Source organism: Hyperoodon ampullatus, assembly GCF_949752795.1.
Source record: "Hyperoodon ampullatus genome assembly, chromosome: 14".
In the NCBI taxonomy this organism is placed as follows: domain Eukaryota; kingdom Metazoa; phylum Chordata; class Mammalia; order Artiodactyla; family Ziphiidae; genus Hyperoodon; species Hyperoodon ampullatus.
The window spans coordinates 20438615-20459417 of NC_136927.1; the positions used below are offsets into that span (position 1 = coordinate 20438615).

Sequence of the window (20803 nt, forward strand, 5' to 3'; positions counted from 1 at the left end):
TGGTGCAGCCACTATGGAAAAATAGTATGGAGGTTCCTCAAAAAATTAAAAATAGAACTATATATGATCCAGCAATTCCACTTCTGGATATTTATCCAAAAAAAAAACTGAAAGTACTAATTTGAAAAGATATATGCAACACCTCATAGTCATTGCAGCATTGTTTACATTAGCCAAGTTATGGAATCAACCTAAGTGTATATGAACAAATGAATAAAGAAGATATATATATATATATATATATATATATACACACACACACACACACATGCAATGGAATATTTTTCAGTTGGAAAAAGAAGGAAAGCTTGCCATTTGTTACAACATGGATGGACCTCGAGCACATTATGCTAAGTGAAATATCAGAAAAAGAAAAATTGGGTGTTATCTCACATATATGTGGAATCTGAAAGAAAAAAAAACCAAAAACATTTTAGATATAGAGAACAAATTGGTGGTTGCCAGAGGCCGGGTGGTGGGCAAAATGGGTGAAGGTGGTCAAAAGGTACAAACTTCCAGTTATAAAATACGTCCTGGGGATGTGATGTACAGCATGGTGAATATAGTTAGTAACACTGTATTGTAGATTTAAAGTTGCTAAGAGGGTAAATCTTAAAAGTTATCATCATAATAAAAAATTTTGTAACTATGGTGACATGTTAACTAGACTTATTGTGGTGATCATTTCACAATATATACAAATATCAAATCATGTTTTACACCCAAAACTAATATAACGTTGTATGTCAATTATACTTCAAAAAAAATCTTTCCTTTTTGCTCCTGCTTTGAAATGCAGTATTTCTCATAAACCCAACACCTGCATGTATAGGAATCTGTCTTAATTATTACAGCTCTATAGTATGTTTTTGAAATATTTTAGAGGAAGTCTCCCACCATTTATCAAAATTCTTTGCTTTTCTCCAAAATTTGCTCTTCTAGATGAAACTTGGAATCTATGATGGTCCACTAAAATTTTTATTTTATTTATTTTTTTGTGGTACGCGGGCCTCTCACTGTTGTGGCCTCTCCCGTTGTGGAGCACAGGCTCCGGACGCGCAGGCTCAGCGGCCATGGCTCACGGGTCCAGCCGCTCCGTGGCATGTGGGATCCTCCCGGACCAGGGCACGAACCCGTGTCCCCTGCATCGGCAGGCAGACTCTCAACCACCGCGCCACCAGGGAAGGCCTATTAAATTATTTTCACTTTATTGTATTTATAGATCAAGGGAGGAATATACACCTCTAAAATATTGTCTTTTCCAGAATTCATGTTTGTGTCTTTTCAATTATATGTGCCTTTTAAAATATCCTCAGTAAAATCTTAGTGTTCTTCTTTTAAACCTTAGATATTTCTTCATAGGTTAATGGTAGGTAAAGTGTTTCTTGATGTCAAAATGATGTTATCTTTAATGATATTTTCTCATTGGATTTTGCAGATATATAAGAATTTTTATGTGTTTCTCATGGTTTTACTAAAAACCTCTTTTTAAAAACTTAAGACTTTTTTTAGAGCAGTTTTAGGTTTGCAGAAAATTGTGGCAGAGAGTTCTCGTAGATAGTTTCCCCTAGTTTAACGTCTATTAATGTGGCACATTTGTTACACTGGAACCACTATTGATAAGTCATTACTAACTGAAGTCCGTAGTTTACATTAGGGTTCACTTTGTGTTATACGTTCTATGGGTTTTGACAAATGCATATCGTCACATATCCATCCCAGAACCAGACAGGGTAGTTTCACTGCCCTGAAAATCCCATGTGCTCCACCTCCTCATCCTTCCCTTTTTCCTCCTGAATGCCTGGCAACCACTGATCTTTTTATGGTTTCCATAGTTTTGCCTTTTCCAGAATGTCATACAGTTGGAATCATACATTATATACCCTTTTCAGACTGGCTTCTTTTAAAAAAATTTTTAATTGAAGTAAATGTACAATATTATGCTACAGGTACAATATAGTGATTCACAATTTTTAAAAGTTATACTCCATTTATCGTTAATAAAACACCTGCTATATTCCCTGCATTGTATAGTATATCCCTGTAGCTTATTTTATACATAATTGTTTGTACTTCCTAATCCCCTACCCCTGTCTAACCCCTCCCCCCCTTCCCTCTCCCCACTGGTAACCGCTAGTTTGTTCTCTATATCTGAGTCTGCTGCTGCTTTAAAAATTTTTTTTTAATTAATAATTTTTATTTATTTTATTTTTGGCTGCATTGGGTCTTTGTTGCTGCACGCAGGCTTTCTCTAGTTGTGGCAAGCAGGGGCTACTCTTCGTTGCGGTGCATGGGCTTCTCATAGTGGTGGCTTCTCTCTGTTGCAGAGCATGGGCTCTACGCACGCGGGCTTCAGTAGTTGTGGCACGCGGGCTCAGTATTTGTGGCACACAGGCTTAGTTGCTCCGCGGCATGTGGGATCTTCCCAGACCAGGGATCGAACCCATGTCCCCTGCATTGGCAGGCAGATTCTTAACCACTGCACCACCAGGGAAGTCCCTGCTTTTTAAAAATGTTACTAGTTTGTTGTATTTTTTAGAATCCACATATAAGTGATATCATACAGTATTTGTCTTTCTCTGACTTATTTCACTTAGCATAATGCCCTCCAAGTCCATCCATGTTGCTGCAAATGGCAAAATTTCATTTTTTATGGCTTAAGTATTCCATTGTGTGTGTGTGGGTGTACACCATATCTTCTTTATCCATTTTTCTGTTGTTGGACACTTACGTTACTTCCATATCTTGGCAATTGTAAATAATACTGCTATGAACATTGGGGTGCAAGTATCTTTTTGAATGAGTGTTTTTGCTTTTTGCAGATATATACCTAGGAGTGGAATTACTGGGTCATATGGTAGTTCTGTTTCTAGATTTTTGAGGAACCTCCATACTGTTTTCCACAGCGGCTGTACCAATTTACATTCCCACCAACAGTGTATGAAGGTTCCCTTTTCTCCACATCCTTGCCCATATTTGTTACTTGTGTTCTTTTTGATGATGGCCATTCTGACAGGTGTGAGGTGACATCTCATTGTGGTTTTGATTTACATTTCCCCTATGATTAGCAATGTTGAGCATATTTTCATGTGCCTGTTAGCCATCTGCATTTCCTCTTTGGAAAAATGTCTATTCAGTTCTTCTGCCCACTTTTTAAGTGGGTTGTTTATTTTTTGATATTGAGTTGTATGAGCTGTTTATATATATATATATATATATATATATATATTTTAAGAGCCCAGTTTTTTTTATTTGATCATTTCTTGCATTTGAAGTACTCCTCAATGACATCCTTGGCCTGAGACTCTGCCATAGTCCTTAACCACCACACAGCTGCAGCCAACCACTTTATGGGGTTTTCCCTCTCTGTCAATTTTACAGAGGCCTACCCATTCCCCTAGTTTCTTGTTGTTATCAACCTTAATCAGGCTGATTTGGTGCTCAGCACAAAGGGCCTCCACCAACTTGACATACATAGGCTCATCACAGTTGGATGCAAGCACACAGAGATGGGCTTGGCGCTTGTCTAAGGCTTTGGCAGCTTTGCGAATTCCACGTGCTAGGCCATCGTGGATGAGGACGGTCTTCACCACCTCTTGCAGAGCAGTATTAACGTCCATTACACCTCCAGCAGCAATGCCTTCCTCGGCCATGGCGGTGGGTTACGGGTGGAGCCGAACCTTGAGTGCACCCACGCCTCCGCGCTGCTCCGTGGCGGCAGGGAAAGAGCTGTTTATATATTTTGGATATTAACCCCTTATTGATCATATCATTTGCAAATATTTTCTCTCATTCAGTAGGTTGTCTTTTTGTCAGTGGTTTCCTTTGCTATGCAGAAGCTTTTAAATTTAATTAGGTTCCATTTGTTTTTGCTTTTATTTCCTTTGCTTTAGGAGATCTGAAAAAATATTGCTACGATTTATGTCAAAGAACATTCTGCCTATGTTTTCCTCCAGGAGTTTTATGGTTTCTGGTCTTACATTTAGGTCTTTAGTCCATTTTGAGTTTATTTTTGTATATGGTTTTAGAGAATGTTCTAATTTCATTCTTTTACATGTAGCCATCCAGTTTTCCTGCCACCACTTATTGAAGAGACTGTCTTTTCGCCATTGTATATTTTTGCCTCATTTGGCATAGACTAATTGACCATAAGTGTATGGGTTTATTTCTGAGCTTTCTATCCTGTTCCATTGATCTATGTGTCCTTTTTTTGTGCCAGTACCATACTCTTTTGATGACTGTAGCTTTTTTTTCGAATTGATTTCTCTTGTTCCTTTTTACTTTTTAAAAAATATTTATTTATTTATTTATTTTTCTGCGCCAGGTCTTAGTTGCTGCGTGTGGGATCTTCGTTGTGGCATGAGGGCTCTTTTAGTTACGGCATGCAGGTTCTTAGTTGCAGCATGCAGGATCTAGTTCCCTGACCAGGGATTGAACCTGGGCCCGCTGCACTGGGAGCATGGAACCTTAACCACTGAACCACCAGGGAAGTTCTTCTTTCTCAAGATGGCTTTGGCTATTTGGGGTCTTTTGTGTTTCCATACAAATTTTAAAACAATTTGTTCTATTTCTGTGAAAAATGCTATTGGTATTTTTTTTAAGAGATAAACTTTATTTATTTATTTATTTATTTGGTTGCACCGGGTCTCAGTTGTAGCGTGTGGGCTCCTTAGTTGTGGCATGCGAACTCTTAGTTGCAGCATGCATGTGGGATCTAGTTCCTTGAGGAGGGATCGAAGCCAGGCCCCCTGCATTAGGAGTGCGGAGTATTAAGCACTGAGCCACCAAGGAAGTCCTGCTATTGGTATTTTGATAGGGATTGCATTTAATCTATAGATTGCCTTGGGTAGTATGGTCATTTTAATGATATTGATTCTTCAATCCAAGAACACAGTATATCTTTCCATCTGTTTTTGTCGTCTTAAATTTCTTTCATCAGCATCTTATAGTTTTCAGAGTACAAGTCTTTGGCCTCCTTAGGTAGGTTTATTCCTACATATTTTAGTCTTTTTGATGTGATGGAACTGGCTTCATTTTTTTATTGAAGTATAGTTGATTTACAGTGTTAGTTTCAGGTGTATAGCATAGTGATTCAGTATTTTTACAGGTTATACTCCATTAAACGTTATTACAAGATAATGGTTATAATTCCCTGTGTACAATATATCCTTGTTGCTTATCTGTCTTATACACAGTAGTTTGTATCTCTTAATCCTCACCCCTAACTTGCCCCTCACCTTCCCTCTCCCCTCTGGTAACCATTAGTTTGTTTTCTGTATCTTTGAGTCTGTTTCTATTTTGCTATGTACATTCATTTGTATTTTTTATATTCCACATATGCAGTATTTGTCTTTCTCTGTCTGACTTATTTCAGTAGGCATAATATTCTCTAGGTCCAACCATGTTGCTGCAAATGGCAGAAGTTCATTCTTTTTTATTGCTGAGTAATATTTCATTGTGTATATATACCACATCTTCTTTATCTATTTTTCTGTTGATGGCCTCTTGGGTTGCTTTCATATCTTGGCTATTATACTGGTTTCTTTCACTTAGCAATATGCATTCAAGCCTCAAAGTGTTCTTCAAAAAATAATTCTTAGCTTTAAACAGAAAGACTAGAAATTAACACGATATGTGTGCAAATCAAGAACCTAGGAGGGCTTCCCTGGTGGCACAGTGGTTGAGAGTCTGCCTGCCGATGCAGGGGACACAGGTTCGTGCCCCGGTCCAGGAAGATCCCACATGCCATAGAGCGGCTGGGCCCGTGAGCCATGGCCGCTGAGCCTGTGCATCTGGAGCCTGTGCTCTGCAACGGGAGAGGCCACAACAGTGAGAGGCCTGCATACTGCAAAAAAAAAAAAAAAAAAAAAAAGAACCTAGGAAAAAATTCAGCCAAAGAAACCCAAGAAAAAAGATGAAAGAAATAAAACTATTATTCAAATTAATGCAATAAAAAAGGCCTAATTAGTAGTGACTAGTAGGGCAACCACAGTACTTGGCTAAGTGTGGATTTTCAGTTATAAGCTTACCAATATTCATATTCTTTATTCTTTAACATATAAGTCTCAGATGCGATTTATTAACCAATAGGTCATGAGAAATTGCCATTAAATTTGTGTTTAGATAGATTTTTTTTAAAACTGATAGTGATTTTGAATTTGTTGCCATTTTCTCAGGGAATATGGCTGAAACAGGTTCTGTTTCAGAGAACTGGAAGCAGAAACACAGATTATAAATTCTCTTCTTGTGTACAGAGGGGAAGGCAGGGGAGCCTTGGTGTTTATATTGACTCAAACCCAGGCAGCTTCACCACTTATTGTTATACTATCTAGACTCAAATCATGAGGAATAAAAGAACGTCATCAATCAGGACCTCAGACTCTGGGCCAGTCAGCAAGTGTCTCCCTTCAAGTAAAGAACACAGTATACATATTTGGGGTTGTATTAATTTAACATGAAGGAACTATCTGAAAAGGCTCATCAACACTAAACAGCACTAAAATTTTACAAATCAGGACCTAATCGTCTCTTGGTTCCCACATTCTCCTATCAAAGCTCAGGGCAGTGGGGCAGCAGAGCACATGTTTTTCAGGATGGAAGACACCATTGTTCACTCAGCAGTCTGAGCCCTGGTGGAAATCTCTGCAGTTAGACACATGAAGGAGAGTGGAGATGTGTTTAAAAAAAAAAAAAAAAAAAAAGCTACAGATGCAGTTGGAAGCATAGGGTATCCTCTGGATTTGAGATAAATTAAAATAGCAAAAGTAGAAAAGTATACTAGCATTGAAAGATATTTAATGGTTGACTTGGAAAAGGCCAGGCATCTTACCTTTTCTCTCCTACCTCTATATCCAGACTTGAGTACCATTTATTGTCAGGCTGTTGGTGGTGTTTTTTTCCACCTTTCACTGAATTTCTCCCACGGTTTAAGTGCCTCAGCATCTTGTTTATTTTATTTTGTCCCTTTCCTTTATAATTACAATTCTAGACTCCTCAAACTGGCTTCTGAAGCCTCTAGAATTTGACCTGACCATTGGTAACAATTTATCTTATTTCCCTAATACGTTCCCTAAAATCCAGGCAAAGCAGTCTCTTTGTGGAAACTATAGCTGTTATTTCCATGCCTAAAAATTCTACTTCCAGTTTTTCCTGGGTTATTCTTTCTCTTCTCTGACTTTCCAAGTCCTTGTCATCATTCCCTGATCTCTCCCTAAAGTTCCACACCTTTAATGAAAACTTTCTTGGCTAACCCTCTCCTCTATGGGGGCGTCCCCTTTGGCTCACCAGTAGCACTGAGAGACTGGGGTACAGAAATGAGCCTTTCGCCGTGGACTGTCTCAGTATTCTGTAAGGACTGCGTTGTTCTTCTCTATAATACTGTATGGAGCTTGAGAACAGGGATTAGAACACAAAATTTTGCTTCTTCCGAGAAAGACTCCCTGCAAATTGACATCACAAAACCAAGCACCCATTCTGGCTGGCCAGCAGGATGGTACACCTGCTTCTGAGATGTTTGCTTTCACACTTTATAGATTGATAAACAGGTACTTAGAGGATTTAACAATCCCAAACAATCAGCTGTGCGCCATACACAGAGCAAAGGCTCTGGTTTTTCAGAACCGTTTCTCTCAATTTGTTTTGGAAAAACTTAAGAAAACAATTGAAATGCTGTTGCTGCCAGTTTAGGATTTTACCAAGTGTGTGTGAGCTTTATTTTATTTTATTTTTTTAAAAATATGTCTTTGGCCGCACCGGGTCTTAACTGCAACATGCGGGATCTAGTTCCCTGACCAGGGATCGAACCCGGGCCCCTGCATGGGGAGCACAGAGTCTTAACCACTGGACCACCGGGGAAGTCCTGTAAGCTTTATTTTACATTGGCAATTTTAGGCCTCAAATATTTTTGTGGCACCAGATTTGTCCCTAGATTTTTATTCTTCTACCTATTACAGGATTTGGGTAGGTAAGATTTTTTAAATTTTTAACTGAGATAAGATTCAGGTAATATAAAATGTATCATTTTACCATTTTTAAAGTATACAATTCAATGGCTTTTGACACATTCACAATGTTCTGCAGCCATCATCACTGTCTAGTTCCAGAACATTTTTATTACCCCAAAAGGCAGCCCTTTATCACTAATAGGGAAGTTACTCCCTATTTCCCCCTTCTCCTTAGCCCCTGGCAACCACTAATTTGCCTTCTGTCTCTTTGGATTGGCTTATTCTGGATATTTCATATAAATGGAATGTGTGCGTGTTTGTGTGTGTGTTTTAACCATCATTCTATGAACGTGGTGTATTGTATTGATGGATTTTCCTGTGCTGAACCAGGAAACCACTCCGTCATAGTGTAAAATCCTTTTAACACGCTGCTGGATTTGGTTGCTAGCATTTTGTTGGGGGTTTTTCCATCTGTGTCCATAAAGGATATTGGTCTGTAGTTTTCTCGTGTTGTCTCTGTCAGGCTTTGCTATCAGGGTAGTACTGGCCTCACAGAATGAATTAGGAAGAGGTTTTGTAAGATTTTGAGAAGAATTGGTGTAAAATCTTTAAATGGTAGAAGTCCCCAGCAAAGCCATCTGATTTCCAGGCTTTACTTTGTTGGAAGGTTTTTGATTACTGACTCAATCGCCTTATTCGTATTGGTCTGTTCAGATTTCCTATTTATACAGGATTAAGGGTTTGTATGTTTCAAGCTATCTGTTCATCTAGGTTAACTAATTTGTTGACATAATAATTCACGGCATGCTCTATTTTTTTTTTTTTTTTTTTGCGGTACGCGGGCCTCTCACCGCTGTGGCCTCCCCCGTTGAGGAGCACAGGCTCTGGATGTGCAGGCTTAGCGGCCATGGCTCACAGGCCCAGCCGCTCCACGGCACATGGGATCCTCCCAGACCGGGGCACGAACCCGTGTCCCCTGCATTGGCAGGCGGACTCTCAACCACTGCGCCCCCAGGGAAGCCCGACGGCATGCTCTTATAATCCTTTTCGGTTCTGTAAAGTCATTAGTAACGGCCCACTTTAATTTCTAATTTTAGTCATTTGAGGCTCCTCTCTTTTTGTCTTGGTCAGTCTCGCTAAAAGTTTGTCGGTGTTGTTGCTCTTTTCAAAGAAACTTTTGGTTTCACTGATTTGTCTCTATTAATTTCTATTGTCTATGTTAATTTCCACTCTAATCTTAGTTCTTTTATCCTTGCTTCAAGTTTGAGTTTGCCCTTTTTCTAGTTTCCTAAGATCAAAGCTTAGGTTCATGATTTGAGATCTTCCTTGATTTGAGATCTTCTTTTAATTTTTTAATTTTTTAAAATCTATTTATTTTTGGCTGTGTTGTGTCTTCGTTGCTGCATGCGGGCTTTCCCTAGTTGTGGCGAGCGGGGGCTACTCTTTGTTGTGGCGCACGGGCTCAGCAGTTGTGGCTCGTAGTCTCAGTAGTTGCAGCGAGAGGGCTTAGTTGCTCCGCAGCATGTGGGATCTTCCCTGACCAGGGCTCAAACCGTGTGCCCTGCATTGGCAGGCAGATTCTTAACCACTGCACCACCAGGGAAGCCCCTAGATCTTCCTTCTTTTTAAACGTAGGCCTTGATAGCTATAAATTTCCTGAGCACTACTTTTGCTGTACACCATAAGTTTTGGTGTGTTTTCATTTCATTCATCTCAAAGCAATTTTAAATTGAATAGTCATTGGTTTCCTTTTAATCTAAATTAATTTTGACAAAAAATAAAAAAATTAATTTTGATCTTTTAGTTTTTAAAGTGGAATCAACCAGAAGGCAAGGGTGTATGGGAAATAATTTTCCAGCATTGCTAATATAAACTCAAATTTTAGATTCCTTTTTTTCACGTTTTACATTTTTTGGAGTGTAACAGGCTCTGTTGTTTACAAGGTTGAGTTGAAAAATTATCTGCCCCCTCTGTGTTTTAAAATTCCCATGTTCCCCATTTGATTTTAGCTGTCATAATGAGACAGAAAGCATCAGAAAACTTCCTTGCACCTGTGGTGGAAACCTTAGCAGCAGGCATTCATTGCTCCATTCAAAGCATTTTCTAGTTTCCCTTGCGATTTCTTCTTTGACCCATTGGTTGTTTGCAAGTGTGTTGTTTCCACACATCTGTGGAATTTCCAGTTTTCCTTGTTACTGATCTCTAGTTTCATTTTATTGTGGTCAGACAGAGAAGATACCTGGTATGATTTCAATCTTTTAGTATTTATTGATAACTTTTCTATGGCCCTACATATCTTGGAGAATATTCCACATGCACTGGAGAAGCATGTGTATTCCAGTTGTTGGGTGGGGTGTTCTGTGCATGTCTGTTGGGTCTGGTTGGTTTATAGTAATGCTCAAGTCCTCTGTTTCCTTATTGATCTTGTGTCTAGTTTCTCCATCCATTATTTAAGGTGGGGCATTGAAATCTTCAATTATTATTGTAGAACTATTCCTCCCTTCAGTTCTGTTAATTTTCTACTTCATATGTTGTGGGGCACTGTTATTAGGTGTGTATGTAATTGTTACATCTTCTTGATGGATTAACCCTTTTATCAACATAGAATGTCATTGTCTCTTGAAACAGTTTTTGACTTGAAGTCCAATAATGTGATAGTAGTATAGCTGCCTCATCCTGTTTTGGTTATTATTTGCATGGAATATCCTTTTTTCCATTCATTCACTTTCAACCTGTTTGTGCCTTTGGCTCTAAAGTGAGTATCTCTGAGATAGCATATAGTTTGATCATGTGTTTTTTAATCTATTCTGCTGGTGTCCCTCTTAATTGGAGAGCTTAATCCATCTGTATTCGAAGTAATTACTGATAAGAAAGGACATACTTTTCCAACTGTGGTATTTTCTGTATAGCTTATATAAGTTTTGTTCCCCAATTCATCCAATACTGCCTTCTTTTGTGTTTTTTTCAAGTGTATCATATTTTTCTCAAAATATAAATTCTGTATATTTCTGTATATACATATTTACATATGTACAGGATATACTTCTGTATATTTTTTCTAGTTATTTTCTTCAAAATTACCCTGGAGATTATAATTATCATCTTAATTTTCTAACAATCTAGTTTGAATTAATGCCAACTTAATTTCAGTAGCATATAAAAATTATTCTATACAATTCCATCCCATCTTATGTTGTGTTGTCACAACTTATATCTTTATACAGTACGTGCTCATTAACAGGTTTATGATTATTGTTTATTCATGTTTTTTGTTTTTTGTTTTGTCAGTACGCGGGCCTCTCACTGTTGTGGGCTCTCCCGTTGTGGAGCACAGGCTCCAGACGCGCAGGCCCAGCGGCCATGGCTCACGGGCCCAGCCGCTCCCCGGCATGTGGGATCTTCCCGGACCGGGGCACGAACCCGTGTCCCCTTCATCGGCAGGCAGACTCCCAACCACTGCGCCACCAGGGAAGCCCTATTCATTTGTCTTTTAAATCACATATGAGAAAGAAAGTTACAAGCCAAAGATATGATGATACTGACTTCATACTTAACTATGCAGCTACCTTTACTGGCATTATTATTATCATTTTGTATGGCTTCAGGTTACTATTCCAGTGTCCTTTCGTTCCAGCCTTGAGCATTTCTTGTAGGTCATGTCTATTAGTTATGAAATCCCTCAGACCTTCTGAGAATGTCTTAACTTCTCTACTTTTGCCAGACATAGAATTCTTGGTTGACCTTTTTTTTCTTTCAAGCACATTAAATATACCATCCCGCTGCCTTCTGGCATCCATGGTGTCTAACAAAAACCGGAGTCAATCTTACTGAGGATCTCTCATACATGGCACGTCTCTTTCCATGTTTTCAAGATTCTCTTTCGACAGTCTGACCACGTGTCCTGGTGTGGACTGTGAAGTTGAGCCAGACACATGCCATCAGTTCCTTGACAAGTGCCCAGTACTGCCCCCTGGGAGTGACTCTCATGGCTTTTGTGTCTGCACTGTTATTCTTCCTTTTCCCTAAGAAATGGCCTGTTTACAGATCAGTATATTTCTCAGCCTGCCTCCCTGCCCATATAAACGTAGGCGTTTTTCTCTGTCCTTTTCAGACTAAGCTGGTGTTTCTATTTCAAATGTCTTGGGTTTCCTATGCCTCTTACTGAATTTCACTCCATTAGATGAAACCAAACCTACAAACCTTTTCAAGTCAGGCCCCTCTCTGGTTTGGGTTGAGTGTAGGGTGCCGTGGGATGATACCCTTAAAACTCATAGAAGCCATTTTGTGGAGTTGGTAGCGTCTAGGAGCCGCACACTGAAATCTTCTGAAGTCTTAAAGGTTTTCATAGCTGCAACCTTGAGATGATCCTTACCTTAAAGGCCACTTGTTTAGAGCAAAACCACTGTGGATGGGAACACAATGAAGGAGGTATGGTTGAGAATCTTCAAATATGATTAAATACCTTTTCACTATGATAAATAGCCTTGTGGTTGGAGAACTACTAAGTTCTAACTCTTGAGGGTGTGTGGCTAAGGGACCTTAGACCAGTTACTGGATGGTTGGCATGAGGGCTGGGCATGGGGTGGAGTGCCAAGGAGCACAACTGGAAGTTCTAACCCTAATGTTACAGGGCTGATTTGGGAATGTGGCTTCAAGTCTTATTCCTGTTACCGAAGGGCTTAGGAGGGCACCTGCTTACAGGCTGTCTCATTATCAGAGCACCATGTTCTTGGTGATCTGAATGGGTGTGACTGGAGACCCAAGGTTGTCATAGCCAGAGGACCAGGCTCTGGGACTGGAGTGCTGGGGACAATATATTGTCAAGGGGGCCCCAAGACATGAGGACTAGGGACCAAAGCCTGAAAAAAAGCAATAAAGGTAGTTAGGGGATGATTCAGCAAAGGCAACAATGTAGATGTTTCAGAGCCAGGAGGAGAGGGGCACGAAAGGGGGCTACAGATGAGAGGGGTGGCTGGGGGAAGCCATATGTCCTGGAAGATTCCCTCCCCTCACCTGAATCCCCTGAATACAGTCCCCAGATTCTCTCCCTATACAGGGGACCAGACTTTTCCAATAAATACAGAGTGACTCAGTTCTTATGTCTTATAAGGAATTGAATTTTTATGGAATAGTGGACTCAGCAGCTCAAGATTTCCGTAACACTCCTTATTACCTATCTTTATAGAGGAATGAATGAGGTACACAGCCACGGTTTGTAAAGAAGCAGTTTATTAGAACAAAAGACCACAAAACATGAAGACGTAGCATGGAGGAAGTAAACGAAGTCAAGTGTCCTTTGACCACTTACGGAATGCGTTTCATGAAAGTGTAAGATGTTTGTTTATTCAGTCCTCACCACCATCTTCACTCTCAAAGAGAGTGTAAGGGGTCAGAAGATTGCTCTGAGTAGGCCTCAGGGTCAGACTGAAGTCGCAGTTTGTGGTGGGCAGACTTCATCCTCCTGTGTCTGCTGAGGTGAGACTTCTGGCTAAAGCCTTGTCCACACATCTTGCACACATAAGGCTTCCTGCCGTGGTGTGTCATATGATGTAAGATGAGGTGTGACTTTGGGGGAAAGCCTTGGCCACACTCTCTGAAAAAACAGGGCTTTTCTTCCGAGTGTACCCATTTGTGTGTGATTAAAGCTGACTTATTGCTAAAGCCAAGTCCACACTGCCTGCAGGTGTAAGGCTTTTCCCTCGAGTGTTTCCGCCTGTGCCGGATGAGACCTGCCTGGTGACTGAAGCCTCGCCCACACTCCCTGCACACGTACGGCTTTTCTCCTGAGTGTGTCCTCTGGTGTGCAACAAGGTTGGACTTCTGGCTGAAGCCTCGCCCGCACTCCTCACACACCATGGGCTTTTCCCCTGAGTGTGTCCTCTGGTGTCTGATGAGATTTGACTGCTGGCTGAAGCCTCGCCCACAGTCCTTACACACAATGGGCTTATCCCCTGAGTGTATGTTCTGGTGTCTGTTGAGGTGTGATTTGAGACTGAAGCCTCGCCCACACACCCCACACACGTAAGGCTTCTCCCCAGTGTGTGTCCGCCTGTGTGAGATGAGGGTTGAATTCTGGCTGAAGCTGTGCCCACACACGCCACACACATAAGGCTTCTCCTTGGAGTGTGTCCTCTGGTGGTTGACAAGGGTGGTTCTCTGCCTGAAGCACCGCCCACACTCCTTGCAGGCATAAGGCTTCTCCCCGGAGTGTGTCCTCTGGTGTGAGATGAGGTTCGACCTGTCGCTGAAGCCCAGTCCACAGTCACTGCACACGATGGTCTTCTCTTCCAAGTGCGTCCTCTGGTGTCTGACGACAGCTGACTTCTGGCTGAAGCCTTTCCCACATTCCTGGCACACGTAGGGCTTCTCCCCAGAGTGTGTCCGCTGGTGTATGATGAGGTTTGACTTCTGGCTGAAGCCTCGTCCGCACTCGCTGCACATGTAAGGCTTCTCACCTGAGTGTGTCCTCTCGTGTATGATGAGTGTCGACTTCCGGTTAAAGCCTCGCCCACACTCCCTGCACACGATGGGCTTCTCCCCCGAGTGTGCCTTCTGGTGTCTGGCAAGGCTTTTCTTTAGGCTAAAGCCCTTCTCACACACCCCGCACACATACGGCTTCTCCCCTGAGTGTATCCTCTGGTGACTGAGCAGGTTTGTCATCTTGCTGAAGCCCAGTCCACACTCCCCACAATTGACTGTTCCAAACCCTAAGACTTCTATCCTCTTCAACAGTCTGTCTGTTTCCTCGGGGTTCCCCGTCTGAGCTGGGCTGGCCGCTACCTCCACACCTTGGATGCCATCCCCAGAGGTGACCGGCTGCCGCTGGGGTGGCGGCCTGGGGAACGCGCCTGAAGTCCTTTTCTTTGTCTTTCCAAACAAAGGCTGGGTGCCTTCTCTCTCCTGACCTTCTGCTTTATCGTTCCAGGGACTTCCATCAGAGGCTTGCTGCTGCTGCTGCTGCTGCTGCTGCTGGTCCCCAGGGCACGGATCTCCTGGCCGGACAGGCTCTTCTGCACACCAGCACGTGAAGATCCAGGGAGGGTGACTACACAGCATGTGCTGCTGCATGCGGAACTGCTGACTGGAGAAGTCCGGAGGGCGGAAGGGACCGAGGTGGAGTTCTGGCTTTGGTTCTCCTGCAGAGAGAGGAGCGTGAGTCAGAACTGAGACCCGAGGCAGCCGGAGCAGTTCTGCCTCATCTGATGTTAAGACTTGATACCCTGTTCTTCCAAATGCTTAGAACTTATGGGCTACCCGGCAAGACTTCCTTCACAGGACCTGCTACATTTACCTCCTAATGCCCAGCCACCACAGTGATAGAAACTGGGCCCAAACGATATTCTATGACAGAGATCTAACCACAGGACCCTCGTGGAAGGGTCTTGTCTCCCCTGTTTCCCTAGGAGAATGGGGTGGAAGGAGAGCAGTCATTCAGACTGGAGGGCCCCTGGTGGAGGAGGCAGCATAGTCGCGGTTAAAGAGATCACAAGCGAAAACACCTGAAATGGAGTGTCCCACCTCACTAACAAATATTCATTAGAGGATTACTTTGTACCAGAATTTCTACAAGGCAGTAGGCTCTCTGCAATAAACAACACATACATAGTCTAGGCGCCCCCCCCCCGCCAGTGACTGGTGCCCCTGACCAATTCAAGCCATGTTAACTTCCATAATTAATCTAAATAAAAATTTCCCCAGGGGGAGGAACCAAGATGGCAGAGTAGAAGGACGTGCTGTCACTCCCTCTTGCGAGAACACCAGAATCACAGCTGGTTGCTGGACAATCATCGACAGGAAGACACTGGAACTCACCAAAAAAGATACCCCACATCCAACAACAAAGGAGAAGCCACAATGAGACGGTAGGAGGGGCGCAATCACAGTAAAATCGAATCCCATAACTGGTGGGTGGATGACTCACAGACTGGAGAACACTTATACCACAGAAATCCACCCACTGGAGTGAAGGTTCTGAGCCCCACGTCAGGCTTCCCAACCTGGGGGTCCGGCAACGGGAGGAGGAATTCCTAGAGAATCAGACTTTGAAGCCTAGTGGGAATTGACTGCAGGACTTCAATAGGACTGGGGGAAACAGAGACTCCACTCTTAGAGTGCACACACAAAGTAGTGTGCGCATCGGGACCCAGGGGAAGGAGCAGTGACCCCAGGCGAGACTGAACCAGACCTACCTGCTAGTGTTTGAGGGTCTCCTTCAGAGGCAGGGGGTGGCTGTGGCTCACCGTGGGGACCAGGACAATGGCAGTAGAAGTTCTGGGAAGTACTCCTCAGTGTGAGCCCTCCCCGAGTCTGCCATTAGCCCCAGCAAAGAGCCCAGATAGTCTCCAGTGTTGCGTAGCCTCAGGCCAAACAACCAACAGGGAGGGAACCCAGCCCCACCCATCAGCAGTCAAGTGGATTAAAGTTTTACTGAGCTCTGCCCACCAGAGCAACAGACAGCTCTACCCACCACCAGTCCCTCCCATCAAGCCTCTTAGATAGCCTCATCCACCAGAGGGCAGACAGCAGAAGCAAGAAGAACTACAATCCTGCAGCCTGTGGAAAAAAAAAAAACCACCTTCACAGAAAGACAAGATGAAAACGCAGAGGGCTATGTACCAGATGAAGGAACAAGATAAAACCCCAGAAAAACAACTAAATGAAGTGGAGATAGGCAAACTTCTAGAAAAAGAATTCAGAATAATGATAGTGAAGATGATCTGGGACCTCGGAAAAACAATGGAGGCAAAGATCGAGAAGGTGCAAGAACTGTTTAACAAAGACCTAGAAGGATTAAAGAACAAACAAACAGAGATGAACAATACAATAACTGAAATGAAAACTACACTAGAAGGAATCAATAGCAGAATAACTGAGGCAGAAGAACGGATAAGTGACCTGGAAGACAGAATGGTGGAATTCACTGCTGTGGAACAGAATAAAGAAAAAAGAATGAAAAGAAATGAAGACAGCCTAAGAGACCTCTGGGACAACATTAAACGCTACAACATTCACATTATAGGGGTCCCAGAAGGAGAAGAGAGAGAGAAAGGACCAGAGAAAATATTTGAAGAGATTATAGTCGAAAACTTACCTAACATGGGAAAGGAAATAGCCACCCAACTCCAGGAAGCACAGCGAGTCCCATACAGGATAAACCCAAGGAGAAACACACTGAGACACATAGTAATCAAATTGGCCAAAATTAAAGACAAAAATTATTGAAAGCAGCAAGGGAAAAATGACAAATAATATACAAGGGAACTCCCATAAGGTTAACAGCTGATGTCTCAGCAGATACTCTACAAGCCAGACGGGACTGGCATGATAAAGTGATGAAAGGTAAGAACCTACAACCAAGATTACTCTACCTGGCAAGGATCTCATTCAGATTCGATGGAGAAATCAAAAGCTTTACAGACAAGCAAAAGCTAAGAGAATTGAGCACCACCAAACCAGCTCTACAACAAATGCTGAAGGAACTTCTCTAAGTGGGAAACACAAGAGAAGAAAAAGACCTACAAAAACAAACCCAAAACAACTAAGAAAATGGTCACAGGAACATACATACTGATAATTACCTTAAACATGAATGGATTAAATGCTCCAACCAAAAGACACAGGCTTGCTGAATGGATACAAAAACAAGACCCATATATATGCTGTCTACAAGAAACCCACTTCAGACCTAGGGACACATACAGACTGAAAGTGAGGTGATGGAAAAAGATATTCCATGCAAATGGAAATCAAAAGAAAGCTGGAGTAGCTATACTCATATCAGATAAAATAGACTTTAAAATAAAGAATGTTACAAGAGACAAGGAAGGACACTACATAATGATCAAGGGATCCATCCAAGAAGAAGATAGAACAATTATATATGCACCCAACATAGGAGCACCTCAATACATAAGGCAACTGCTAACAGCTATAAAAGAGGAAATTGACAGTAACACAATAATAGTGGGGGACTTTAACACCTCACTTACACCAATGGACAGATCATCCAAAATGAAAACAAATAAGGAAAGAGAAGCTTTAAATGACACAATAGACCAGATAGATTTAATTGATATTTATAGGACATTCCATCCAAAAACAGTAGATTAACTTTCTTCTCAAGTGCGCACGGAACATTCTCCAGGATCACATCTAGGGTCACAAATCAAGGCTCAGTAAATTTAAGGAAACTGAAATCACATCAAGCATCTTTTCTGACCACAACGCTATGGGATTAGAAATGAATTACAGGGGAAAAAACGTAAAAAACACAAACACATGGAGACTAAAAAATACGTTACTAAATAACCAAGAGATCACTCAAGAAATCGAAGAGGATATCAAAAAATACCTAGAGAAAGATGACAAGGAAAACACGACGATCCAAAACCTATGGGATGCAGCAAAAGCAGTTCTAAGAGGGAAGTTTATAGTTATACAAGCCTACCTCAAGAAACAAGAAAAATCTCAAGTAAACAATCTAACCTTACACGTAAAGGAACTAGAGAAAGAAGAACAAACAAAACCCAAAGTTAGCAGAAGGAAAGAAATCATAAAGATCAGAGCAGAAATAAATGAAATAGAAACAATAGCAAAGATCAATAAAACTAAAAGCTGGTTCTTTGAGAAGATAAACAAAATTGATAAACCATTAGCCAGACTCATCAAGAAAAAGAGGGAGAGGACTCAAATCAATAGAATTAGAAATGAAAAAGGAAAAGTTACAACAGACACTGCAGAAACACAAATCATCCTAAGAGACTACTACAAGCAACTCTATGCCAATAAAATGGACAACCTGGAAGAAATGGACAAATTCTTAGAAAGGTATAACCTTCCAAGACTGAACCAGGAAGAAATAGAAAATATGAACAGACCAATGACAAGTAATGAAATTGAAACTGTGATTAAAAATCTTCCAACAAACAAACGTCCAGGACCAATGGCTTCACAGGTGAATTCTATCAAACATTTAGAGAAGAGCTAACACCTATACTTCTCAAACTCTTCCAAAAAATTGCAGAGGAAGGAACACTCCCAAACTCATTCTATGAGGCCACCATCACCCTGATACCAAAACCAGACAGATACTACAAAAAAAAATTAAAAATTACAGACCAATATCACTGATGAATATAGATGCAAAAATCCTCAACAAAATACTAGCAAACAATCCAACAACACTTTAAAAGGATCATACAGCATGATCAAGTGGGATTTATCCCAGGGATGCAAGGATTCTTCAATACACACAAATCAATCAATGTGATACACCATATTAACAAATTGAAGAATAAAAACCATATGATCATCTCAATAGATGCAGAAAAAGCTTTTGACAAAATTCAACACCTATTTATGATAAAAACTCTCCAGAAAGTGGGCATAGAGGGAACCTACCTCAACATAATAAAGGCCAGATACGACAAACCCACAGCAAACATCATTCTCAATGGTGAAAAACTGAAAGCATTTCCTCTAAGATCAGGAGCAAGACAAGGATGTCCACTCTCACCACTATTATTCAACATAGTTTTGGAAGTCCTAGCCACTGCAATCAGAAAAGAAAAAGAAATAAAAGGAATACAAATTGGAAAAGAAGAAGTAAAACTGTCACTGTTTGCAGATGACATGATATTATACATAGAGAATCTTAAAGATGCCACCAGAAAACTACTAGAGCTAATCAATGCATTTGGTAAAGTTGCAGGATACAAAATTAATGCACAGAAATCTCTTGCATTCCTATACACTAATGATGAAAAATCTGAAAGAGAAATTATGGAAACACTCCCACTGACCATTGCAACAAAAAGAATAAAATACCTAGGAATAAACCTACCTAGGGAGACAAAAGACCTGTAGGCAGAAAACTATAAGACACTGATGAAAGAAATTAAAGATGATACCAAGAGATGGTGAGATATACCATGTTCTTGGATTGGAAGAATCAATATTGTGAAAATGACTATACTACCTAAAGCAATCTACAGATTCAAAGCAATCCCTATCAAATTACCAATGGCATTTTTTACAGAACTAGAACAAATCATCTTAAAATTTGTATGGAGACACAAAAGACCCCGAATAGCAAAAGCAGTCTTGAAGGAAAAAAACGGAGCTGGAGGAATCAGACTCCCTGACTTCAGACTATACTACAAAGCTACAGTAATCAAGACAATATGGTACTGGCACAAAAACAGAAACATAGATCAATGGAACAAGATAGAAAGCCCAGAGATAACCCATGCACCTATGGTCAGCTAATCTATGATAAAGGAGGCAAAGATATACAATGGAGAAAAGACAGTCTCTTCAATAAGTGATGCTGGGAAAACTGGACAGCTACATGTAAAAGAATGAAATTAGAACACTCCCTAACACCATACACAAAAGTAAACTCAAAATGGATTCAAGACCTAAATTCAAGACTGGACACTATAAAACTCTTAGAGGAAAACATTGGAAGAACACTCTGTGACCTAAATCACAGCAAGATCTTTTTTGATCCACCTCCTAGAGTAATGGAAATAAAAACAAAAATAAACAAATAGGACCTAATGAAACTTAAAAGCTTTTGCACAGGAAAGGAAACCATAAACAAGACAAAAAGACTACCCTCAGAATGGGAGAAAATATTTGCAAAGGAATCAACGGACAAAGGATTAATCTCCAAAATACATAAACAGCTCATGCAGCTCAATATTAAACAAACAACCCAATCCAAAAATGGGCAGAAGACCTAAATAGACATTTCTCCAAAGGAGACACAGATGGCCAAGAAGCACATGAAAAGCTGCTCAACATCACTAATTATTAGAGAAATGCAAATCAAAACTACAATGAGGTATCACCTCACA

At 41.1% G+C, this 20803-nt stretch overlaps 1 protein-coding gene across 1 annotated transcript; it reads right to left on the reverse strand.

Annotated features, from left to right (window-relative positions):
- Positions 1–3258: 3258 nt before the first annotated feature.
- On the reverse strand, positions 3259–3697 carry LOC307062693 (small ribosomal subunit protein eS12-like). The gene has a single exon (XM_079718476.1). It carries the CDS (start codon positions 3651–3653, stop codon positions 3282–3284), a length of 372 nt encoding a protein of 123 aa, XP_079574602.1. The 5' UTR covers positions 3654–3697; the 3' UTR covers positions 3259–3281.
- Between the last annotated feature and the right edge of the window lie 17106 nt (positions 3698–20803).